The sequence below is a fragment of the Vipera ursinii genome (assembly GCF_947247035.1).
Source record: "Vipera ursinii genome assembly, chromosome: 7".
Lineage (NCBI taxonomy): Eukaryota > Metazoa > Chordata > Lepidosauria > Squamata > Viperidae > Vipera > Vipera ursinii.
This window is the reverse complement of record NC_139521.1, coordinates 3,496,858-3,523,171: the sequence shown is the minus strand read 5'-3', so window position 1 is coordinate 3,523,171 and position 26,314 is coordinate 3,496,858. Positions and strand designations below refer to the sequence as shown.

Here is a 26,314-nt window from a genome sequence, read left to right as displayed (position 1 = left end):
GAGCCAACCTTGGGAAGGTGGCTCAAAGTTAAAAAAAAAAAAGAAGTAAAAAATCCATTAGCTAAAATTTTGGTACATGTTAGTGTGGACAAAAAAAAAGATGTCGAGATTCCTAGAAAGAGTGCAGAGAAGAGCAAACAAAGATGATCAGGGGACTGAAGGCTAAAACATTACAAAGAAGGGTTGCTGGAATTGGGTCTGTCTAGTGCAGGGGTCGGCAACCTCGGGCTCTTTATGACTCGGGCAACCTCGGCTCTTTTATGACTCGTGGACTTCAACTCCCAGAATTCCTGAGCCAGCTATGCTGGCTCAGGAATTCTGGGAGTTGAAGTCCACGAGTCATAAAAGAGCCGAGGTTGCCGACCCCTGGTCTAGTGCAATGAAGAGAAGGGCGAGGGGTGTCATGATAGCAGTCTTCCAGGGGTTGCCCCAAAGAAGAGGGAGTCAAGCTATTCTCCAAAGCGCCCGAAGGCAGGACAAGAAGCAACGGATGGAAACTAGTCAAGGAGAGAAGCAACCTGGAACTAAGGAGGAATTAATTAATCAGCAGAACCACCTGCCTCCGAAGCGGTGAATGCTCCAACACTGGAGGTTTTTAAGAAGAGACTGGACTACTGTTTGTCTGAAACGGTCTAGGGTTTCCTGCCTGAGCAGGGGGGTGGACTAGAAGACCTCCAAGGTCCCTTCCAACTCTGTTATTCTGTTGACAGCTGCTTTGTTTTATCAAAATGGGCCACGTTACTTCCTCTTGGTTTCCCGTCCCTTCTCTGCGGTGTGTATGAGAGGGCCTGTTGGTAGGAGTGAAAGCTGTTGGGAACAAGACCAGAAATTATAAGCACCGCACTGATTAAAGAAACGATGCCCAACTGAAATGTTGTACTTTTTTCTTTTTAAATTGGACTTGTTGATAGTTAGGCGGAAAAGCCAAGTCTGGCCGCTCCCTAAATGAAGAATCCGGAGAAGAAGATGCGGAGAAAAAGAAAAAAGGGGCGTTTTTTTCCTGGTCGAGAAGCAAGAGTTTGGGAAGGTCACAGAAGAAGAAGGAGAACGGCAATTGTCTCAAAGGTGAGTTTTAAAATCCAGAGATGGGGCGGTGGAGGGGAGGAGAGAGATGGATGGATGGATGGAGAGGAAGGAAGGAAGGAAGGAAGGAAGGAAGGAAGGAAGGAGGGAGGGAGGGAGGGAAGGAAGGAAGGAGGGAGGGGAGGGGAGGGAAGGAAGGAAGGAACGAAAGGGAGGGAGGGAGAGGAAGAAGGGAGGAAGGAAGGAGGGAGGGAGGGAGGGAGGGAAAGGAGGAGAAAGGAAGGAAGGAATGAAAGGGAGGAAGGGAGAGGAGGAAGAAAGGAAGGGAGGGAAGGTAGGAGGCAGGGAGGGAAGGGAGGGAAGGGAGAGGAGGAAGGAAGGAATGAAAGGGAGGGAGGGAGAGGAAGAAGGGAGGAATGAAGGGAGGGAAGGAAGGAGGGAGGGAGGGAGAGAAAGGAAGGAAGGAATGAAAGGGAGGAAGGGAGGAAGGAAGGAAGGAGGGAGGGAGGGAGGGGAGGGAGGGAAGGGAGAGAGGAAGGAAGGAATGAAAGGGAGGGAGGGAGAGGAGGAGGGAGGGAAGGAGAGGAACGAAGGGAGGAAGGGAGGGAGGGAATGAAGGAGGAAGGGGAGGGAGGGAAGGAAGGAAGGAAAGAAGGAAGGAAGGAAGGAAGGAAGGAAGGAGGGAGGGAGGGTTCTGGATTTAATGGAATTTGCTGGTAGGACAGGCACCTTGACCTCAAACCTGGAGGCCTGTGGTTTCCATGGCAATCCCATTGGGCCGGCAGTGGTGATCTAGATGGGGGAAAGTCCTCGGAGCCGTCTTCGACCAGGTGTCGGGGTTATCTATTCATTTAGCCCAGGAGGAGAAGATGACAAAGAGAAGTAAACAGATACAGTTTTGCTGGCCCAAATTCAAAGCGGTCTTAGCACGTCAGTCTCTTTATTCTTTGGGCTGCATTTCCCCCCCCCCAAAAGGAACAACTGCCTTGTTTCAGGTGCTTTGCTCCTCTTCTCTGACACTTGCAGCCCTGATCTGAGACCTGGGGGGAACGTGTGTGTGTGTGTGTGTGTGTGTGTGTGTGTGTGTTTGTGTGTTTGTGCAGACCTGTCTGCAGGGGCATCCATTGTGTGTCATTCTTTCCCCTACAGGCCTGCTTCTCTCCCTTCCCACTTGTCGCTAAGAGAAACTGGCTTGTATAAACCGCTACTCTTTCCTGCACTTAAAACGTTTAAAGATTTTTTTTTATTATTATTATTATCACGGTTGAATTGGACGATATATTATTCATCGTTTTATTGATGCTCTCTCGATAGATGTGAGTCTAATTGACATGATTTATAGCTGTACTAAAAAACTGTTGCGGTCTGGCTTGCCAGGAGCCCGGAGACACAAATGTACAATCAATCAATCAATCAATCAATCAATCAATCCTACTCTGGTTATATGGAGACGGAAGGTGGAAAATCTCTAGAACGACCATCACCCCGTATCGGTTCATTTTTTGCAAAACACAATTCGGATACCTTTGGTACGGTTAGAGAATAAAAACTGGCCGAGTCTGAAGCTTGGATTTCATTCAGAGATTCAAGCGGAGAAGTCTCGAAAGCTGATTTAAGATATTTTTTTTGAGAAAGATTACGAGGCTTGATGCGAGCTAATCGAGACATATTAATAATATGTTAATATTTCTCCCCAGAGTCTTCTCAGCCCGGTGGATTGTCTTACAGACATAAATCTCAAGATTCCTTGTCTTCGGCTGCCAGTCTGGAGATGGTAAGTCTTGCCTTTTTGAATTGAAAATATGCATGATGATGAACTATGATGATAAACTATGTCTGGTTTAGTGAAAAGAAGGATCAGGGGTGACATGATAGCGGTCTTCCAGTATTTGAGGGGTTGCCACAATGATGAGGGATTCAACTTATTTTCCAAAGCACCTGAGGGCAGGACAAGAAGCGACGGATGGAAACTACCGTATTTTTCGGCATATAAGACGACTGGGCATATAAGACGACCCCCTACATTTCCTGTTAAATTATAGGGTTTGGGCTATACTCACCGTATAAGACTACCCCTCTTCCAATGCACACCAAATAAAAATTAAAAAATATCAGATTTGATTTTAATATGGTAATTTTAATTCAAATGCTTATGACATGCAGGTACTTAGTAGGAAAACTGTCACTTATAAACATAAGGCTGTTTGTCATCAAACATGTAAACATAAAACAGTGCAAGTGGATTAAACTTTTCCTAATTGACTCTAAAGCTTTCCCTGCGCAGACCAAATGGGAGATCCGCTCCAGGTTTTCCAGCCAGCCTGCCCAGTTCCTGAGTCAAATGTGTCCTTAGAGCTAAGCAGCTGCTCTGGCTGCTGCATTCCCCACCTGCCTTTCAAGTTGGGATAGACTGCAGCTGCTCTTCAACTTTAGAAGGAAAGACGCCCAAACCCCAGCCTGTAAAAAATCACAGACTGCAGCTTCTTCTCCAATTGGTCCCGCTTTCCCTGCACAGACCACATGGGAGATCCGCTCCAGGTTTTCCAGCCAGCCCTGTCCCTAAAGTTTCAGCACCCAGTGTATAAGACGACCCCTGACCTTTGAGAAGATTTTCATGGGTTAAAAAGTCGTCTTATACGCCAGAAAATACGGTAATCAAGGAGAGAAGCAACCTGGAACTAAGGAGAAATTTCCTGTCAGTGAGAACAATTAACCAGTGGAACAGCTTGCCACCAGAAGTTGTGGGTGCTCCAACACTGGAGGCTTTCAAGAAGAGACTGGACAGCCATTTGTCTGAAATGCTATAAAATCTCCTGCTTGTGCAGGGGGTTGGACTAGAAGACCTCTGAGGTCCCTTCCAGCTCTGTGATTTTGTGTTCTAAATGTGATTTGCTTTTAAAAAAATACGCTTAGTACTTTGCTCTGTTTAAATTCCCCACTCGGTTTCCACAGCAGACACTTAACGCTTTCTCTTCCAAAGGGCGAGCCCTGCCAAGCACCAGGGTCCCCCACGGCGAAAGAGAAGCCCCCCAAAGGCTGCCAGGTGACCCTGCCAGATGGCTCCACCTCCATGATGCCCGTAAGAGCCGGGTCCTCCATCAAAGAGATGCTCTCCGACTTCTGTGAACGGCAACGCGTCAGCATGGCTGCAGTCGACCTTTTTTTAATCGGTGGAGATAAGGTGCTTTTGTGGGGGGGGGGTTAAAAATAAAATAAAATAATTAATTAACATTGAAAGGCTACATTTTCCCAAGAGCGATCCTGATATTAGCAATAGCAATACACTGGGTTGTTTGCAGCGTAGAAGCATCGCTTGCGTATTATCCCCCCCAAGAATCTGGGTCCTCGTTTTTACCGGCCTCGGAAGGATGGAACGCTGAGTCAACCTTGAGCCCTGCCGGGATCGAAGGCCAAACTGTGGGCAGAGTTTGCCTACTGTTACAGGTAGTCCTCAACGACAGTTCATTTAGTGGCCATTCAAAGTTACGACGGCCCTGAATAGAGGGACATATGACCGTTTTTCTACTCTGTTGATTGAAACTATTACAAAAATGCATTGTTAATAATGATGATGATGATGATGATGATGATGATGAAAGGGATCTTGGAGGAATAGAATAGAATAGAATAGAATAGAATAGAATAGAATAGAATAGAATAGAATAGAATAGAATAGAATAGAATAGAATAGAATAGAATAGAATAGGGAATGGAATGGAATGGAATGGAATGGAATGGAAGAGAATATAGGATAGGATAGGATAGCATAGGATAGGATAGGATAGGATAGGATAGGATAGGATAGGATAGGATAGGATAGGATAGGATACATATTGGAACAGAACAGAACAGAATAGAATAGAAGGAATGTAGAATGGAATGGAATGGAATGGAATGGAATGGAATGGAATGGAATGGAATGGAATGGAATGGAATGGAATGGAATGGAATGGAATGGAATAGAATACTGTAGGGAATGGAATGGAATGGAATGGAATGGAATGGAATGGAAGAGAATATAGGATAGGATAGGATAGAATAGAATACATATTAGAATAGAATAGAATAGAATAGAATAGAATAGAATAGAATAGAATAGAATAGAATAGAATAGAATAGAATAGAATAGAATAGAATAGAATGAATGTAGAATTTAATTGAATGGAATGGAATGGAAGAGAATATAGGATAGGATAGGATAGGATAGGATAGGATAGGATAGGATAGGATAGGATAGGATAGGATAGGATACATATTGGAATAGAATAGAATGGAGTGGAGTGGAGTGGAATGGAATAGAATAGAATAGAATAGAATAGAATAGAATAGAATAGAATAGAATAGAATAGAATAGAATAGAATAGAATAGAATAGAATAGAATAGAATAGAATAGAATAGAATAGAATAACAGGGTTGAAAGGGACCTTAGAGCTGGAGTAAAAGTCTTCTGGACTGGCCTTGAAAGTTCTCAGTTCTCATTCACCCATTAAACTTGGCGCCGTCTCTTCTTTTATATTCGCAGCCCCTCGTACTGTACCAGGACAGCAGCATTTTGGATTCCCAGAGTCTTCGCTTAGAAAGGAGAACTTTATTTCGGTAAGATGGGAAAGCTGCTCAGATGCCTCTTCCCTCCCTCCCTCATGACCGCTGTTCACACTTAACGGCCGTTGCAGCATCCCCATGGGTCATGTGAGCCAAATTCGGGCGCTTGGCAACGGGTTCGTATTTGTGACGGTCGCGCAACACCCCGCGGTCGTGTGATCCCCTTTTGGCCACCTTCTGGCAGGCAAAGTCAACGAGGGAAGCCAGAGAACTCAACAACTTCGTTATACTGGGCAGTCCTCAACTTACAACAGTTCAATTGGCTGACCGTTCAAAGTTCCGACAGCAGCGAGAAAAACAACTTGGGACAGTTTCCCACGCTCAACGACCTTCGTAGCCTGACCTTTGCGGTCACCTGATCGAAATTCAGACACTCGGCAACTGACTCATACTTAACGACCATTGTTGTGTCCTAAGGTCATGTGATCCCCTTTTCCAAGCAAAATCAACGGGGGGGGAAGCCAGATTCACTTGAACAGCCGTGTTATTAACGTATCAACTGCGGGGATCCCGCTTAACAGCGGTTGCAAGCAAGGTCGTAAAACGGGGCAGAGCTGGCTTTACAAATGTCTGGCTTAGCGACGGACACTTGGGGTTCCGTTGACGTCGTAAGTCAAGGACGATCTGTATTCTGAGTGCTGAATCAAAAGCAACAAGGATGTTATTTCCAGGACTGGGCCTGTCGAGAGGAGATTCAACAGGGTGGGAGTTGTTTAAAAAAAAAGCCACAACGGCAACTGTGAGCGTACGATCACAGCCACCACGATCTTGACCTGTCGGACATAAATACACCTGCCTCACGAGGGCCCTGAATGCAAATAAAAGGGGGGGATATTGTTCTCAGTTTTCTTAGTTTCCCACTTTGTCGAAGTGTTGTGATTCAGGGTCAGCCTGTGGGTTCAGCAGTTGGGTCGGACGACTCAGAGGAGGAGGAGGAGGGGGGTGTTGAAGAGCTTGCTGAGGGGGTTGAAGATCTTGTTGATGAGAGCCCTCAGCCAGGCCCCTCCTACTTGGTCACGACGGAGACCCAGCTGTGTGAGCCTGACAGCGAGGATGAAGATGACCCACAGCTGGCCCTGTTCAAGGACGCCCGACGCAGGAGGCAGTCAATCAGGAGTAAACAGAGGAAGGCAATGGGGCACCGCGGAAGGAGACAGAGAGAAGCCACGCCCTGAACTGTATAAAAGGGGAATGCGTGGGAGGGCTGGTTTGCTGAAGGCAACCGCTTGAAAAGCTCCTGTTTCTTGGTTCGTGTCTTGTTCCGTTTGTTTTTGTATCAATAAATTTGGCAGGCTTAATTCCAGCCTCTTGCCTTCTTGTAAAAGGGGTTGTCCCTGCCTTTTCTGCAGGGCCGGTAGCAGGCTGGTACAGAACACGAAGAGACTGTGGGACGAAGCTTGAGTTCCAAATGGATCTCGGTAACAAAATATTCACTCTTTTTTTTCTCTCTCCGTTTTAGGCTCGACCTCGTCCCTATCAACCGATCGGTTGGTTTAAAGGCTAAACCCACCAAGCCGGTCACAGAGGTTCTGCGTCCCGTCGTGGCGAAATATGGGCTGAATCTGAATAACCTTGTGGCAAGACTAGTAAGTAATTCGTTAAAACTAAGAAAGTTTTTTGTTTCATTTTGTGTTTTTTTTTCAGTTTCAATGCAGGGTGTTTTCTTTATGATAAATAAAACGGTCTTACCTCATTCCCTATTAAAAGACATACTCATCTCACCCAAAGTAACGGGATTATAAAGCAGTTTCATGCTGAGTTCCTTTATCTCTACATGGATATTTTCCAGAATTCCAGGTAAGTGTAAGTTTGATTTATTTATTTGTTTAGAATGGGAATGGAATGGAATGGAATATAGGATAGGATAGGATAGGATAGGATAGGATAGGATAGGATAGGATAGGATAGGTTAGGATAGACTGGAATGGAATGGAATGGATTATAGGATAGGATAGGATAGGATAGGATAGAATAGAATAGAATAGAATAGAATAGAATAGAATAGAATAGAATAGAATAGAATAGAATAGAATAGAGTAGAATAGAAAATGGAATGGAATAGAATAGAATAGAATAGAATAGAATAGAATAGAATGGAATGGAATGGAATGGAATGGAATGGAATGGAATGGAATAGAATAGAATATGGAATGGAATGGAATGGAATGGAATGGAATGGAATGGAATGGAATGGAAGAGAATATTAGAATAGAATAGAATAAAATAGAATAGAATAGAATAGAATAGAATAGAATAGAATAGAATAGAATAGAATATGGAATGGAATGGAATGGAATGGAATGGAAGAGAATATAGGATAGGATAGGATAGGATAGGATAGGATAGGATAGGATAGGATAGGATAGGATAGGATAGGATAGGATAGGATATAATAACAGTTGGAAGGGACCTTGGAGGTCTTCTAGTCCAACCCCACCCTCAGGCAGGAAACCCTATACTATTTCAGACATTTCTTTTATTCTCCTCGATGCCTCCTGAATTTGGGCAGCTGGCAATACACTGGGCAGCAGAGGAACAGTGTGCTAAGAAGTGAAACCAAAACGAAGTAGAAACAGAAGGGAAAGTAAGGAGAACAAGATGGCGAAGCTGGCAGGAACCCTCGCCCTTCCGACAGTCTCTCATCCGGGCGATGGCGGCACTCAAATCACAGTAACCCAAAGTGCACCTCTTTATTTGATTTGAGTGTCATTTTATTTTTCCTTTGGACCTGGCTCTTTTTTCCCCTGGAATGGGGCTCCCCCTGAGAGCCATCTTGCCCCACTGTGCAGACGTCCAGAGGGCCATAACAGCCTGTTTGTCCCCCCAACCGGGGGGGGGACGGAATGCCTGGGCCACCATCGCCCGGATGAGAGACTGTCGGATGGGCGAGGGTTCCTGCCAACTTTGCCATCTTGTTCTCCTTTCTTTCCCTTCTGTTTCTACTTCGTTTTGGTTTCACTTCTTAGCGTACTGTTCCTCTGCTGCCCAGTGTATTGCCAGCTGCCCAAATTCAGGAGGCATCGAGGAGAATAAAAGAAATAAACGAAAAAATAAAACTTGCGCAGAGGGCCTGGAATTCTAGAAAATACACCCGCAGAGAAGAGAGGAGCTCGGTGTAAAACTGCTTTACAATCCTATTACTTTGGGTGAGATTAGAAGGCAGCACTGCAGGCTACTTCTGCTGACTGCCGGCTGCCTGCAGTTCGGCAGTTCGATCCCGGTTGACTCAGCCTTCCACCCTTCCGAGGTCGGACAAATGAGGACCCGGATTGTTGGAGGCAATAGGCTGGCTCTGTAAACCACTTAGAGGCTCTTTCCCATTAATTAACACGGGCATAATTTGCTATAGGGATGCAGTGGCTCAGTGGGTTAGGACGCTGAGCTTGTCGATCAGAAGGTCAGCAGTTTGGCGGGTCAAATCCCGAGTGCCGCGTAGCAGAGTGAGCGCCTGTTACTTGTCCCAGCTTCTGCCAACCTAGCAGTTCAAAAGCACGTAAAAAATGCAAGTAGAAAAATAGGGACCACTACGGTGGGAAGGTAACGGTGTTCCGTGCACCGTTGGCGTCTAGTCATGCCGGCCACATGACCATGGAGACGTCCTCAGACAAGCGCTGGCTCTTCGGCTTTGAAACGGAGATGAGCACCGGCCCCTAGAGTTGGAAACGACTAGCAAGCATGTGCGGGGGAAGCTTTACCTTTAATTTGCTATACCCCTATCATAATTAAAAATGATGCTCTAAACCAGGGGTAGGCAACCTTGGCCCTTTTGAGACTCGTGGACTTCAACTCCCAGAATTCCTGAGCCAGCATGGGGGAAACTTTGGCCCCTTCATGACTTGTGGACTTCAACTCCCAGAATTCCTGAGCCAGCATGGGGAAACTATGACTTCATGACTTGTGGACTTTATGACTTGTGGACTTCAATCCCCAGAATTCCTCAGCCAGTATGGGGGAACTATGGCCTCTTCGTGACTCCTGGAGTTCAACTCCCAGACTTCCTGAGCCAGCATGGGGGAAACTTTGGCCCCTTCATGACTTGTGGACTTCAACTCCCAGAATTCCTGAGCCAGCCTGGCTCAGCTTGGAAACCTCTCCCTTTCCCCTCAGCATGGCTGGCTCAGGAATTCTGGGAGTTGAAGTCCACAAAGCTGCCAAGTTCGTAGATCCCTGATATACAACATATGTATAGACCAGAGGTAGGCAACCTCGGCTCTTTTATGACTGGTGGACTTCAACTCCCAGAATTCCTGAGCCAGCATGGCTTAGCTTGGAAACCTCTCCCTTTCCCCTCAGCGTGGCTGGCTCAAGAATTCTGGGAGTTGAAGTCCACGAGTCATGAAGGGGCCAAAGTTCCCCCATGCTGGCTCAGGAATTCTGGGAGTTGAAGTCCACAAGTCATCAAAGAGCCAAGGTTGCCTAGCCCTGCTCTAAACGATCATGCAGTTCAATCCATATTGCTTTATTCCTGCTAACTCACAGCGCTGCACTGAAAGGCCACAAATTTAAGTTCCGCTAAAAAACAAACCAAACCATTTTTCTCCCACGCTGCTGAACTGGATGACAGAACGGTGAGCAAGACCCCTTAGACCTCGGGGCCCCCATCTCCAGCCTTGACGGACAGCGGGTGATTCTGGAAGACAGGATTTCCAAAAAGGGGAAAGGTAAGGGGCGTTGAAAGAATCTTGCTGAATCAGGACCATGCGTGATGGATCCAGCCGAATAAGCTGGCCGCTGAATTCTGGATTAAGTTAAAAGCTTCCACGTACAGCTAACCCTCGACTTACGACCACACTGGAGCCCTAAATTTCCTGTTGTCAAGGGAGACCTCCGTCGAGTGACTTTTACGACTTTTCTTGACTCAAGTGCGACTGTCATGCCAGTTGCCAAGCCTCCGAATTTTGATCCCGTGATCAGTGGGATGCTACAAGGGTCGTAACGGTGAAAAGCTTTGTAACTTTGAACGGTCACTGAATGAGCGTTTGCAAGTCGAGGGCTAGCTTTGGAGCTGGTTCCAGAAAGAGCGCCCCGTCGTAGTGTCAGATGGGTGGGAACAAGGAGGTGAAAATGACTTTCACGAGGTCCTTAAGTCAGTCGGAGGTAGGCAAAGCCACCTGCCCTTCGAGCAGTAGCCATGATCGTTCTTGATCATCCACCCTGAGATTGTAATCGCGTTGGCAGGAAACATCGGGGTTTTGAAAAAAAGAATTGAATTTCTATCGTTCACAGACAAGGGGAAAGGAGCGTCATTAAAGCACAGTGTGCCTGTAACTACTAATGCAGGAAACCAAGTACTCACAGTAAGTTTTCTGAAATTATTTTGAAACCCCGGGGATTGACTTGGCTTCCCAAGATTAAAGTTGTCTATGAGTCTATGAGTCCCATGTTTGCTTTGCGCTGTTTTTTAAAAAAATTATGTTTGTATTCTGTGGCTTCACCCTTCACGTGTAACGTTATTGGGTCCTCAAGAAAGTTGCACAAAACAACATCTTACAGAATGCAGACTGGCAGAGTTGGAAGGGACCTTGGAGGTCTTCTAGCCCAACCCCCTGCTCAGGCAGGAAACCCTAGACCGTTTCAGACAAATGGTGGTCCAGTCTCTTCTTAAAAGCTTCCAGTGATGGAGCCCCCACAGCTTCTGGAGGCAAATTGTTCCACTGATTAATTGTTCTAACCGTCAGGAAGTTTCTCCTTAGTTCTAGGTTGTTTCTCTCCTTGACTAGTTTCCATCCGTTGCTTCTTGTCCTGCCTTCAGGTGCTTTGGAAAATGGGTTGGCCCCCTCTTCTTTGGGGCAGATTTGTCAGTTACAGATGTATAATGTTGGCTTATCCATCACGTAAATATTATTCATAGGTGGTCTGCATAATAAGCAGGATAAGGTGTAGAGCAGGGGTCTTCAAACTCGGCTCTTTTATGACTTGTGGACTTCAACTCCCAGAATTCCTCAGCCAGGAGTTGGTCCACAAGTCATAAAAGGGCCAACTTTGAAGACCCCTGGTGTAGGACATCTTGCCACAGCCAACTCGCCACAGTCAACTTGGCACGGCCACTTCTCTGCAGGTTCCCCAACTCTTCTCTGGAAAGCAGCCCTTAATGATGGCTTTTCTTATCAATCCATAGTTGGGTCTAGGACAGGCGTCTTCAAACCTGGCCCTTTTATGACTTGTGGCTGAGGAATTCTGGGAGTTGAAGTCCACAAGTCATGAAAGAGCCAAGTTTGAAGACCCCTGGTGTAGAGTTAGGCCAAGGTATTTCTGGCATCTAGCCCCGTCTCCCAACACGAAGGTCGTCCTGGCACTTCTCCTCAGAGTCATCCTGTTATCCTTGCACAATTGCTCAGGGACAAAAATGCCTTCCCTGGGAGACGCTGTTGACAACCACACTCCAAAGATGGAGGAATAACTTCATAAAGCCTTGCGATAAACCAGGGATTGGCTAGATAGGAATTCACTCAGCCAGTCAGCAATGAGTCAATGATCACCGACCCTGGCGGCCATTTTATGTGCCCAGATGTGTTTTCCCTCAGAGAACATGGCTCTAGCAACATTGACTTCACCACAGAAAAGCAATACGAGTAAATCAAACTCTGCGACATCATTTCATACTGCTAGTCCTCGTCTTACGACCCCAATCGAGCCCAAGGTTTAGGTTGCCCAGCGAGACCTTTTGTCCAATGGGTTTTGCCCCTATTTTACGACGTTTTCTTGCCGCAACTGTTAAGTGAATCCCTGGTGGTTGCTAAGTGAATCAGGCTTCCCCATGTGGATTTTGCCTGTCATGAGGTCGCCAAAGGGGAAATCACACGAACCCTGGGGAGACCGCAACCGTCATAAATATGAGTCACGCATCTGAATTTGGATCACGTTGACCGTGGGGGACGCTGCAACTGTCCTAAGCGTGAAAAGCCTTTTTCGGGGCTGTTGTAACTTTGAACGGTCACTAAACTGTCGTCTGGAGACTGCCTGTATCCAGGTGCTATTTAGCGAAATATTAGCAGCAAACACGGAGAAAATGTTATCGCCAGCCGTGATTTTTAGTTGTATAGCACAATTCCTGCTCTCAGCTCGTGGGGGAGGGGTCCAGGGGGGGCAAATCATGTGTCCGTCTCGGCTGTTTGTCCAGAAAAGGGACCCCGGTTACTGCTTAGGAGCCCCACTGTGGGTCAAAGTCTTGAAAAGATGCCTCTGAATGACCCTCAGTCAGGCAAGCATCCATATTGCTTTAATCCTCTAAACGTTTAGCATGGCTGATTAGCTCAGCTTTGCCCGGATCAGGCATTGTGGGAGGTGAAGGCTGCTGTCAAAACTCTGGGATTACGACAAATCGTCTTTCCACCGGCTCTCTTGTTCGAGTTCCTCAGCCAGGCCTTGCGCTGTAGGAGACGCGACTTGACATCCCCAATCGGCGGCATAAAGAGAGGATCAAGAATGAACTTCCTTCGGGAAGTTTGGACTTGGCCAAAGTTAGGGCAACAAAGACAGCGTGCGATGTCTCCCCCTCCCCCCCATCCTGCAGACATTTCCCCCTCCAAAAAAAATTGAGCCCGGCTACTAGAGGCCTCCCAACAGTTGATACCAAACTGTAATTTTTGTTTTGATGTCAAGATAGGGGGGGGGAAACGTTAAATATTTCAATCCACCAGACAATTGCTGCTTTTGCTCAAAAACACCTTCCCCCCCCCCCTGCCATCAGTCTAACCCTCCATTCAACGCACAGAACTAAAGCACGGGTAATTCTTGCCTACCAAAAAGCCTGTGTCCATAACAACCCTTCTTATGAATTATTATTATTAATTATTATTATTATTATTATTATTATTATTATTATTATTATTATTATTATTATTATTATTATTATTAAACTTCCTGCAAAAACCTTTTCGAGGAGAAAAAGCCAAACGCTTTGGAGACCGGGACTAGAGTCCAGTAGTCTGTTAGCTAACAAAGTCCATCCTCTGTTTTTGGCACCTTGTTTCTTGATCTTCTTCCAAAGTAAACCGCGATCGCAATCACTAAACCATTTTTCCCCCCTTAAAGTCTTCGGCGGGACCTTTCTGCCCCACCTCTAGGAGACGTGGAATTTCCTGCCCAGCTGTTTCATAAAGCCCTTTGCTTGAATGACTCCCAGTCTCACCTTCCGAGGTCCCGAATTAATCTCTCAGCTGGAAGATACGGAAGTTCCTGGTTTAAAAAAATATTGTCAGCGTTAAGGCTCAAAAACTTGAGGGAAAAAGAAAGAAAGAAAGAAAGAAAAAAGAAAGAAAGAAAGAAAGAAAGAAAGAAAGAAAGAAAGAAAGAAAGAAAGAAAGAAAGAGAGAGAAAGAAAGAAAAAAAGAAAGAGAGAGAGAGAGAGAGAGAGAGAGAGGAGGGTGCCAAAATATGACACTGCTTTTGGTGCTAAAGCTTGGAGGGCTGGCCCTGCCTTTGATCTGGGTATCAGTGTCTTTTAGGAAGAAGACCCCGTCGATCTCTGTATTACCAGAGCTTCACGTTGGGGTGCCGGGGTGGGGGAGCGTATTTGCAAAGGGAGCCACAAAAACATGGGGGTGGAAAAGGGGGGAGATCCAAGAAAGTCCTGCCAAAATGCCTCCTGGGTGGACCCTCCCCAGAGACAGGTTGGGCTTTTGCTCCTCCTCGTGGCTGTTGGGTCCGTGTAAATTCGTGTTCCCTCTGGCTTCCCCTGCAGGTCGAAGGGAGAACTGTTGGAAAGCACAACTCTTTTAGACTAAAAGGAGAGCCGGGGAGAAGCTGCAGAGAAGCCCGTCTCGCCCCGAGGGAAGACCGCTTTGCTCAGACTGAAAAAAACACGCCCCGCCCACCCTTGAATTTGGAAGAAGCAGAGGGTATGTCACATTTTTAAAATATATGCAGTAGTGTGTGTCTTGTCAACCATGGTGAGCAAAGTGGCATGTGTTATCCGTTCCGGCCATGTGTATTGGCGATGCAATAAACTTCGACCACTCCGAAGTTACGTTCCTGTGTTGGTGAGAGTGTTTGGAACGAACGTGGAGGGCTTCCGAGCTGACCCTTTGCCTGGCCCTGCGGCTCTCGCGGTCATTCCCTCCGTCTCGTAAGTGAGCCCTGCCCTGTGCTGGGCAGGGCTGGGGACAAGAAAAGGCGGGGGCACTTCTGTGATCCACTCCCAGGGTACCCCCAGGGTCACTCTCAGCTTACCCAAGCCTCTCGGTTCCCCAACTCTTCTCTGGAAAGTAGCCCTTCATGATGGCTTTTCTTATCAATCCATAGTTGAGTCTAGGCCAGGGGTCTTCAAACGTGGCCTTTTTATGACTTGTGGACTTCAACTCCCAGAATTCCTCAGCCAGGCACACTGGCTGAGGAATTCTGGGAGTTGAAGTCCACAAGTCATAAAAGGGCCACGTTTGAAGATCCCTCCCAAATTCCTCAGCCAGGCACGCTGCCTGAGGAATTCTGGGAGTTGATGTCCACAAGTCATAAAAGGGCCCAGTTTGAAGACCTCGGTCTAGGACAGGGGTAGGCAACCTCGGCTCTTTTATGACTCATGGACTTCAACTCCCAGAATTCCTGAGCCAGCCATGCTGAGGGGAAAGGGAGAGGTTTCCCAGCTGAGCCACGCTGGTGCAGGAATTCTGGGAGTTGACGTCCACGGGTCATAAAAGAGCTAAGGTTGCCCACCCCTGGCCTAGGACAACTTGCCATTGCCAAGTCACCATGGCCAATGCACTGCAGCCAACTCACCGCCGGGCAAGAGTTACGTTATTATCGCAGAAAGGGTGGCGTAGAATCTGTAAGGAAAGGATGCCAGAGGAGGGACAAAACTTAAAATGATTTTTAAATTGTTTTAAATAATTGAATTGTTGAATTGTCCCGTGGCGAGGTGCCGAACACTAGCCCCGCCTCCGTGTCTTTCCTTAGCGACGTTTTGCATTTTATTTTATTTTTTATTCTATTCAATTTATTTGAATTAGAATCTGTTAGATTAAAAAGGAAAGAGGAAGGGGAACGGCTTCCCGCTCTGCTTTTCCGTTCATCCCATTTAGGCAAACTGATTTCTTTATCGCCTTCCGTTGCCCCCTCCCAAATGCCCCCCATTTCCCCATCTAATGTTCTTTATTTGGTGAGTGGGCTGATGCCCACAAGCCTTTTAAGGGGGATTCCTAGGCCAAGCTTTTGTAGGCTTTGCTCGCAGTGTGGTTTCCTGCTTTTGAAGGCCTCTACGCAAACACCCTCGCACACACCCCATTTTCAAGCCAGCATTTCCCCCCGTAACATTCCTATCGCCGAACCGCCTCGGAAGAAACCAGGGTGAGAGATCGCGAAGGTATCTTGCTTAGTGTCTGGATTTGTAGCAGGCTCCCTACAGACAGCCACGTTGGCACCAGGTTTTCTCCTTGGGAGAGTGAGGATCAGACTGGGGTGGGGTGGGGGGCTGAGTGGCTGGGTCAGCCTGTCCTTTCGGGTGCAATTTGGGGCTGAGAATCGAAGACCCAAAGAGTGACGGTGCCATCTTTGAAGCACGTCCAGGCTGGTGTGAAGAACCGTGTCCGATGGGACACTTGACGGTCATCAAGGCTGGTGACGTTGCCGCGCTGCTTGCGGCCCTCACCAGGCGCGAATCCACAAGAGAGAAAAGACAAGCATCTTTCCACACAAGGTGCTTGAGCATCTGGGTAGGCATTCCTGTGGCACCGTTACGACTCTCGACAGCGTAAAAGCGAGCCACGCCCTCAGCTAGCATCATAGAATCCTGGCGTTGGAAGGGACCCCGGAGGTCTTCTAGTCCAACCCGCTACCCAAGGCAGGAGTCCTCAGAGCATTCCTGGGCAAACGGCCTTCCAATCTCTTCTTGAAAACTCACTTGGTGCAATTTAGTTGTCCGATGAATGAGACGAATCAAACAAATTGCAGGCATATTATTGATCTAAAAAGTCTTAGTAACGAAACGAAACATCGGCACTCATGGAGGGATGCCAGAATCTGAAATCTCCTCCCCCCCAAACCCATCGTAACACACACACAATCCCCGCCCTTATCTACACGTCATAAATCACATTATCCAATTAATTTTACATATGAGGTTTCACTTCCCATTCTGTACCCGGGCTTTTGCAATCTTAACCCAACTTCCGGGTGATTCCTTCCTCCCAAATGAAGCAATTAAAATAACAGGCTGTCTCTTAATATTGTCAGTGCAAAAACAGGTCAATGTTTGCAGCATTGCCATTAGCACCCGTTCATGCTTCAGAAGACTCTTGGTTATAGGGCCGGAGGGCACCTTGAAGGTCTTCTATCTAGTCCAACCCGCTACCCAAGGCAGAAATCCTCATGCCATCCTGAACGAATGGCTGCCCAATCTTTCCTTGGGGGGGGACTTTCAGTGATGTGACACCCACCATTCCGGGAGGCAGACTCTTCCATCGCTTAATCGCTCTCTCTGTCAGGTGGGTTCCACATAGGATCTCTCCTTGAGGGACCTCTACCCATCGGCGGCCATGGCTGCTTTGGATCAAAGATGATGATGATGACTTTGGTCAACCAGGTGTTAAAGATGATAGAGGACATGACTCCCAGCACATCTTCCAACTCCTTGTCCTACGCTTCCCTTCCCAAATCACCTTCCGCAGATAGGTGGAGCTCTCCTGAATCTCTCCCAGAGGGAAGAACTGTTGGGAAAAGCCCTTCTAAGTTTAGCCACTCACCCGAGACACCTCTTCAAGCTTCTCCTTCATCAACGATGGGTGGGGCTGGAAATTAAGAGAGGGCTTCCGACACTTTGCCGGCATACAATACAACACAATAACAAGAGTTGGAAGGGACCTTGGAGGTCTTCTAGTCCAACCCCCCCTCCCTATACCAGGGGTGTCAGAACTGCAGGGCGGATGCGTCGCGGTGAAGCCGCGCCCACCCCATTGCCGGCAGTGGCAAAAAAAAGGCATGATAACGTCGTGACACGTCACGCGCTGTCGTGAGTTTGACACCCCTGCCCAATACCATTTCAGACAAATGGTTGTCCAGTCTCTTCTTGAAAAGTTCCAGTGTTGGAGCATTCGCCACTTCTGGAGGCAGGTAGTTCCACAGATGTTGCCCGTGGCAGATCAACTGCAGGGAAGCATCACTTGTATGGAATCCCCAAACGCAAGGGTGGAGATCACATAGTCCAGGTTCCTGTCTGAAGCAACAGCTTCCTCAACCATAGCCAGCCAGTGAAGGAGAGTCCAAAGCAATCAACTTCATTGCTGGACAGGTGTTTTGTTTTTGTTTTTTTATTACTATTGTTAGGAAAATCCTCCTTTTTGTGGCTAGTCTGAATTACCAACTCCCATCAAAGCAGACTTCCTTCTCCCAAGTCGGCACCAGCCGCCCCTACCAGCTCATCAGCCCTCGGCCTAAGCTTTCCTCACTGCGTAAGGAGCCGGTTGAGTCTAGCGGTGAAGGTGCCAAGCTAGGACCCGGGGGAGCAGGAATTCTAGTCCCACCTTGGACACAAAGCCAGCTGGCCTCCTGTCTAAAGAGGGACTCGGATCAGAGAGGCAGGTCTGAGATCCCAGCGTGATGCCACATCCGCATCAGAGGCAGTTTTGGACAGCTGGTCCCAGATACCCGAAGAAGACCCCCCCTCCCTCCTTGGCTGGCCAGGCAGCCGGCTTGCCAGGTAGGTGTTTTTCCCGCCTTTTTCATACTTTGCCGAGGGAAAATTCCACGTCTTATCCTGGGCTGCTTCTCTCTGCTTACGCCAATGCGGCTCTCTTGTCCAGATCCAGACCGAGGCCAGTTAAACTCTAGATTGTGGACTTCTGTTCTTGCTGTTTCACCACCGATCCTGGATGAGATGACAGGGAGTCCTCGGCTTACAACAGTTCGTTTAGTGACTGTTAAAAGTTACAACGGCACCGAAAAAAAGGTGACTTATGACCGTTTTTCACCATGACGACCTTTGCAGCATCCCCGGGGGTCAGGTGATCAAAATCCAGACACTTGGCAATTGACTCATATTTATGATGGTTGCAGGGTCCCCTTTTGTGACCGTCCGACAAGCAAAAATCAAGGGGGAATCCAGATTCGCTTAACAACTGTGGCAAGTGAGGTCGTAAAACGGGCAGAACTCACTTAGCAAATGTCTCACTGAGCAACAGAAATTTCAGGCTGAATTGCGGTCATTAAGTCGAGGACTACCTGTATAGACTGGGCATCCTGAACCAAGCTACTGTTCAATTAGCCCAGGGGTAGGCAAACTTCACTCTTTTATGACTTGTGGACTTCAACTCCCAGAATTCCTGAGCCAGCATGGGGAAACTATGGCCCCTTCATGACTTGTGGACTTCAACTCCCAGAATTCCTGAGCCAGCATGGCTCAGCTTGGAAACCTCTCCCTTTCCCCTCAGCATGGCTGGCTCAGGAACTCTGGAAGTTAAAGTCCACGAGTCATAAAAGAGCCAAGGTTGCCTACCCCTGAATTAGCCTGTCTAGCTGCTCTTTCGGTCACTCCCTGTACTAACTTAACAACTTCTGTGATTCACTTAACAGCCTCGGCAAGAGAGGTCGTAAAGTGGGGCAAGGGTCGCTTAACGTTTCGCTTAGCCACCTAAACGTTGGCCTCCATTGTGCTCGTAAGCCGAGGACTCCCTCTATTTAACGTCCCCATTCTTGATTCGATCTTGCGGCTCTCCACCCAGAGCCATCGTGGGTTGTCCTTGGGCTAGTTTACACCCAGGATGCATGTGGCCAAGAAAGCGTGTCCTGTTTGTTGATCGTGTCGAGCTGTGCCTGTTGCATGCCAGCCTGAAGAAGCCGCCGCTTTACTGAATGAGCTTTGATCGCAGCTGCGAAAGGAAACACGCCTGGTGCTCGCGCAGTAGGAAAAGACTTTATATATGTCAGAGCATGCACAGTTTTATTGCACTGAGATAACCCAGGAGTAAACATAGTAAACAGTGGTCTATATTAAATGGTGGCTTATATTACACTATCTACATTCACACACCAGGAACAATGTACGTATACATGTTAATACAGCAGGCTCCAACACACAGCAATTACAGCAGGAAATGGAAGAGAGAGAACACAGCAGCAAAGCCTTCCCTTTTATACAAAGGCTCTTAAAGGGACACAGATCCTGCTGAGACTTTCCCATCATTACATCATACATTTTACATTACAGGAGCTCTGTAAACTCAAGTGATCAGGGCACGGGAAAGTGAGGTTAGCAAACCGTTTCTAGGGCTTTGGGGATGGTGGCTTAATTACAAATAAAATGGAAACAACAAAAAAAATTTTTATAAAATGCACCACACACACACACAAACATCCACCTAAATTTACTGCAGCTAATTAACTGGAGAAAGCAGTCAGATAAAGTGTCCTATGAGGTTCTTTTCAAAGGGTTTCAGATGCTGCCAGAATCTGGAGTGGCTTGAATTAAATGCAAGCTAAAATGGAAGGATAATGAAATTAGCATGGCATTAGTTAATCCATCGATTAGTGCTGAAGTTGGGATTGGGCCAAACCACAAACCAGTTTTCTGCAAGGAGTATAAATCCTTCCATTTCCCCACCATCCAGTCAGAGCTGGAGAAGCTTCTGGGATGAGAAGCGAAACGTCTTCAAAGAAAAACAAGAAAGTCCCGTTGCCTCCTGAAAAAAAGGGATATCTATGACCTGGAGGACTGAGAACCTCCGTAGACACAATGTAGAAAGTTTACCATATTTTTGTAGCCTAATATTAGCACAGAATGTCACCTGTGGATGATCTTCAGGAATAATTCTTCACGGCTAGATAAAATGCTGTTGATTGAAAAAGAATTCTGTGTCCCAGAGTTACTGGATAATTAAATCAAGTTCTAATCCTAAATTATCTCCCTAGACTCTTTTTTCATCTTTATATGGGAGTCTATTGTGTTTAATATAAAAGTGCGTCAGGTAACACTAATCAAGTCCTGTTGCTTTTGCGTGCTGTTAAGCGGGTAGCATTTTTCAAAACTAGTGTTTACAAAAAAGCAATTGAACGTGGTTCATTAAAATCAAGTTGGGATTTGCAAGGATCACATTACTAAATTTATACAGTCATCCAGAGGGTTTCCCATCATAATTAGGCACTAATTCCATAAATCCTTTTGCTTTTGTTTAGTTGCATATTTTATTTAGCTGCATGATATTTGGCCTAAGTTGTTAATTCGATTTTCTATAATTTGTTGGAATGAATGAAACCTATTTTTCCCCAGTGGGAAATGCAACCACATGGGAAAAACCGGTGCAAGAACGCACGCAGGTTTAAAGATGTTCCCAAAAGTATTATGATTTCTTTAGTTACAATTTCATTCATTTCTACTTATTTTATTACAAGGGAATTCTACCGGGCATCTACCCGCTCATACTAAAAGAGCCTTTATGAAATTTATAAATTACAAGCTTTAGCTCCAAATTCTCACCAAAGGTTTGGTAATCCCGGTGCTGCTTTTTTTTCCCCCCCCAAGTTTAAAAAAAAAATAAATAAACCCTTTTGGAGGACGGAGAAGTAAGAGTAGCAAAGTGCTGAATTAAAAAACAGCGGCTGGGTGTGGCGGGATCTTGCAATGCTGACTCTCAACTCTTCTGGGTTTCTTGCATTAGAATTTTTCGAACTCATCTCCAAAGTCCAGAGTAACCGAGCAGATGACCAACGAGGGTTGCTGAGAAGAGAAGACTTGGTTTTGCCCGACTTCCTTCATTTGCCCTCGGGCCAGACGGGCGTTGCCACATCTGCCCCCAGGGAAGCCACAGCCTCCTGCCCAAGAACGCCCCATCCTGACAACCAGGAGAAACGCAGTGAGGACAGCGGCTGCCCGCAGCACCCAAGCCACCCGGCGGGTGGACAAAGAGGTCCAGAGAAGACACTGATGATGCCCTTGGCCCTCAGCCAGGCGACCGGCGATGGCGCCACCGCTGGGACTGCTCCTCGCCCTCCGAATCTACTTTTGCAGGGCAGCCCGAGGTGGAAAGAAGAGGTGGAGACGGTGGAGGAGGAAAACGTGGTTCTGGCAGACCTGACCCTGGTGGCCGAGGGGGACATCGGCAGCCCCAACAGCAGGCCGATCCCCTCCAAGAGGGTCAGTCCCACCCAGGCAAAAGCCACCTCTGAGAAATTCAGGCCAGGTATTCCCAGATGTTGAGTGTCTTGGAAATCATTCCATTGTAATGCTTTTGTTGCAAGCTTGTTACACCTGCTTACAGAATAACGGAACCACTGAGTTGGAAGGGACCTTGGAGGTCTTCTAGTCCAGCCCCCTGCTCAGGCAGGAAGCCCCATACCATTTCAGACAAAATGGTTGTCCAGTCTCTTCTTAAAAACTTCCAGTGTTGGAGAATTCACAAGTTGTTCAATTGTCCTCACCATCGGGAAGTTTCTCCTTACTCCTAGCTTGCTTCTCTCCTTAGTTAGTTTCCATCCGTTGCTTCTTGTCGTGCCTTCAGATGCTTTGGAGAATAGCTTGACTCCCTCTTCTTTGGGGCAGCCCCTGAGATACTGGAAGGCTGCTATCGTGTCCCCCCTGGCCCTTCTTTTCTCTAGACTGGCCATACCCAATTCCAGCAACTGTTCCCTACATGTTTTAGCCCCCTCCCCCGGGACATTGCGACCGTCATAAATATGAACCGGTTGCCAATCATCTGAATCTCGATCGCGTGAGCCTGGGGTAGCCGCAACGGTCATGTGAAAAACGGTGATCTGTTTTCAGTGCCACTGGAACTCTGAGCGGTCGTTAAGCAGGCCAAGCCCGATCATTTTCCCGACCTACTGCCTTTCGCAGAGGTTGCTTATAGCAATTCTGTGCCCACCAATAGAAGCATAAAAGATCATTCTAAGGAAACCGGGTGAACGAAATAGCGTCACAACGTAAGACGAGGGATCGTGTGCTAGCGTGTCCGGATGTGGAGCCCTCTCATCCTCTCCCTTTCCTTCTTCCTCCTGTGTTCTAGGCGCACTCCATAGGCCGAGGAGCTACGTGCGAGGAAGCGACGGAAGCCATTATGTACCAACCTCTCCAAACCCTCGTTGTGACTTTAACCACGCTGGGGTCGGAAAGGAAACCGGTAAGCCTGAGCTTCCAATCAGTTGCGTCATAGATGTGGACAGTGTTACAGCATCACACGGCCTGCAGGGGCCTTGTTCTGAGCCGGAGAGCGATGCCCCCAGGGCTGGTCAGCCAACGCGGCAAGCGAGAACTGAAAGGACATCCCGCCTTCCCACGGCCACCGCTGCTGGGAGTGAGAAAAATAAGGAGAACGAGAGTCCTTCTAAGGCGACTTTCGTTTGAAAGCGTGGAGACACAACGCCGGGAGATTGGGCGACCTGTGGCGTTCGTGCAGTGAACCACTCCGGGCCGAACCATCGTCATCTTGCGGCACCCATTTGAGAGCACGGGAAAGGCGCGCTCCTCGCAAACCTTATCCACAACATCTTGCCCCCATTGTAGGCTCGCCAACGACGGCACACGCTCTTCGACCCGCATCTCTTTCACGCTTCCATTCTTTCTGCAGCGTCTCTGCAGAAGATGTGAAGGAACCGGGGGCGGGGGTCAAAAATGTTTACACCCATCCTTGCAATGTCTGCGATTCTCCATCCTCCAGGTCAGGGTTGTCCCAAAGGTGCTTTTTTCAGGAGGCAACTGGACTTTCTGGTTTTTCTTTGAAGACATTTCGCTTCTCACCCCAGAGGCTTCTTCTGCTGTGACTGGGATGGTGGAGGAATGGAAGGATTTATCCTCCTTGCAGACAGCTGGTCGTTTGCATCCTTTTAGAGAGTCGTTGAGGCCACTTGGAGGTTTATCTGTGCCCTCAGGGTCACTTGAGTGGTGCAAATGGGTGTGGAGCCTTCTTGGCTGCAGGAGGTTTTTTCTGCCCTGTGCAGTGGTGGGATTCAGCCGGTTCTCACCACTTCAGCAGAACCGGTAGCTTATTTTTTGTGGCCCAGGCCCAGAACGGACTTCCGGAAGCGGCATCCACACAGAGAACCGGTTGTTCGCCTATTTGAATCCCACCACTGGCCCTAGGTCCCTTCACTGTGTGAATGGATTTCCAGAAAACATTGCTACAGACTACAGCAACCATTTGCCCCTTCAGGACACATCCCCAACCGCCTGCGCCCATCTCCAGCAGGGAAGGGACCCGGGGCAGAAAACATGTTGCAGCCAAGAAGGCTCCACACCCATTTTCACCACTCAGGTGACCCTGAGGACACAGATGAACCTCCAAGTGGCCTCAACGACTCTCTAAAAGGATGCAAACGACCAGCAGTCTGCAAGGAGTATAAATCCTTCCATTTCTCCACCATCCAGTCAGAGCTGAAGAAGCTTCTGGGATGAGAAGCGAAATGTCTTCAAAGGAAAAACAAGTAAGTCTAGTTCAAAAAGCACCACTGAGGACACAGATGAACCTCCAAGGGGCCTCAACGATTCTCTAAAAGGAGGCAAATGACCAGCTGTCTGCAAGGAGTATAAATCCTTCCATTTCCCCACCATCCAGTCGGAGCTGAAGAAGCTTCTGGGATGAGAAGCGAAACGTCATCAAAGAGAAACAAGAAAGTCCCGTTGCCTCTCGAAAAAAGCACCTTCGGGCCATCCTTGCAATATCACCTTGTTGAGCAGAAACAACCCCAGGGCAAACGGATGTTTCGAAACTCACCATAGTCCACACTGAGTATTCCCGTGATATTCCAATCCTGGGTTTACCACAGCAATTCCCTAAGAAATTAGGCCTTTTCTCCACAGGCTTTGCCAGTGTGAAGATTCCACTGTTGCCTCAGGTTTTTTCCTTTAAAAAAAAAGAAGAAAGTATTCTAATGGAACGCCCTGCCTGAAACAACAACAGTGTATTTTTCTAGTCCTTTCCCCGGAATGTTTATGAATTGTAGGTGACGTTTGTCGGCCCCAGACATGGCTCAAAATGAACAAGAGTCAAGGCACTCCTGGTTGTCACCTCTCCTCAAACTTGTGGTGACCAGGAGGACAATTTTTTTGAAGGCATCTTCTGTTCCATATTTCATCTTAGGCTGGACAGCTTCTTCCCGTTTGAATCCTGTTCCACGTGGGATCAGTTGTTTCCCAAGTTTCAACCTGGCTTGTTACCAGGTCAGAAAAAGGCTAAGCATTTTCTCCCCGGGTCTACGACAACTCACCAGGGCCAGCTCGCCACGGACAGCTCACTGCTACCAACTTGCTACGGACAGCTCGCCACGGACAACTCGCCGTGGGGCAAGACTGAACGCTGATGTCGAAGAAATGAGGGAATAGAATCCTTGCCGAAAGGATGCCGCAGGAAGGACAAAGATGAAATTGGAATGACCAAAATAAAAAATTATTATTTAAATTATAAATTGAATCGTTGAATTATCCCGCGGCAACTCGTCGACGGCGAGTCATCCGCGGTGAGTTGTCCCGTTCCCTTTATCCCTTGGCAAGTTGGCCGTGGCGACTTGGTGGCGACAAATCGGCCGTAGTGACTTGGCCGTGGCGAATTGCCCCATTCCGTTTCTCCCCAAGGAAAAGCCGGAGGACAATACTACAATTGTTGGGGAATCAATTTGTTGAGGGGGTTGTGTGGAAAGTGAGTGCCTGGCTTGATGGGTGGTCTTCCAATATTTGAGGGGCTGAGACAGAGAAGGGGGGTGGGTCAAGCTGTTCTCCAAAGCGCCTGAAGGCAGGACAAGAAGCAACGGATGGAAACTAACCAAGGAGAGAAGCAACCTAGAACTAAGGAGAAACTTCCTGACAGTTAGAACAATGAACCAGTGGAACTCCTTGCCTCCAGAAGTTGTGGGTGCCCCATCACTGGAGGCTTTCAAGAAGAGACTGGACAGCCCTTCATCTGGAATGGTATGGGATCTCCTGCCTGAGGAGGGGGTTGGACTAGAAGACCTCCAGGGTCCCTTCCAACTTCATCATTCTGTTCTGAATCCACCAGTAACCTCACACTTAGCAGGAAGGCCCCCTTGAAAGCGGCCTTGTGTCCTAATTATGTCCCTCCACCATGCTTAATGGTAAGGCTGGGAGGTCAGTCCCAGCCACTCAACGCTAGTCATATTCACAGCAAAGCGGAAGCTTCTGGCATCATGGGCTGAGCCATGCCACTCCCCCCGGAGCGGAATTTGAATTCTGTTCTGGAATTCAGCCGGAAGAAGAGGTGGCGTATCGTTCTTGGAACGTTTTGGTGTAATTGGTCAATTGTGTGTAAATGACGGTTTAACTTAAAGAGTAAAGTACCTTTTAAAATGACGCTGCGTCTTGGGGCTGCATTACTCCACAGGGATGCTGGGATATTAAAACCACATTATCTCCGGGCGTCGTGTTCAGAAGCCAAGGAAAAGGAGAAGCATTCGTTTAACCATGACTGGACCCTCTCCAAATCCCCTTTTTTCCTCAGATGAGGTAAACCCTGCACGCCTTCGGTTCAATTCCAACACAGCCGTCATTGGGTCAGGGATTAGCAGGATCTGACGCTCTATATATACTGCTCAAAAAAATATATAGGGAACACTTAAACAACACAATGTACTCTATTTAATATTAGGATGTCTCATCTTCTGTTCCCTTTATTTTTTTGAGCAGTGTATTTTGACAGCTTGGTTGTTTGCAATTAGGGTCAAATTGGAGGAATTATTTCCTATCAAAAAGAAATAAATAAACAGCAGTCCTAACAGCAAATCCTTCCGTCCATAGTTCCATTTCCTGGGCCCTGCAGGGTT

At 47.5% G+C, this 26,314-nt stretch overlaps 1 protein-coding gene across 1 annotated transcript in view; it reads left to right on the top strand.

Annotated features, from left to right (window-relative positions):
- RGS12 (regulator of G protein signaling 12) overlaps nucleotides 1–26,079 on the top strand; it is a 47,779-nt gene extending 21,700 nt beyond the window's left edge. The window contains exons 7-17 of the mRNA XM_083368059.1: nucleotides 912–1,065; nucleotides 2,721–2,797; nucleotides 4,004–4,204; nucleotides 5,547–5,620; nucleotides 7,086–7,212; nucleotides 10,191–10,287; nucleotides 10,853–10,923; nucleotides 14,310–14,466; nucleotides 21,208–21,729; nucleotides 22,552–22,665; nucleotides 24,622–26,079. Coding sequence (XP_083224185.1) covers nucleotides 912–1,065; nucleotides 2,721–2,797; nucleotides 4,004–4,204; nucleotides 5,547–5,620; nucleotides 7,086–7,212; nucleotides 10,191–10,287; nucleotides 10,853–10,923; nucleotides 14,310–14,466; nucleotides 21,208–21,729; nucleotides 22,552–22,665; nucleotides 24,622–24,863 — 1,836 coding nt within the window. The 3' untranslated portion in view covers nucleotides 24,864–26,079. The remainder of the gene's footprint in view (nucleotides 1–911; nucleotides 1,066–2,720; nucleotides 2,798–4,003; nucleotides 4,205–5,546; nucleotides 5,621–7,085; nucleotides 7,213–10,190; nucleotides 10,288–10,852; nucleotides 10,924–14,309; nucleotides 14,467–21,207; nucleotides 21,730–22,551; nucleotides 22,666–24,621) is intronic.
- Nucleotides 26,080–26,314: the final 235 nt, after the last annotated feature.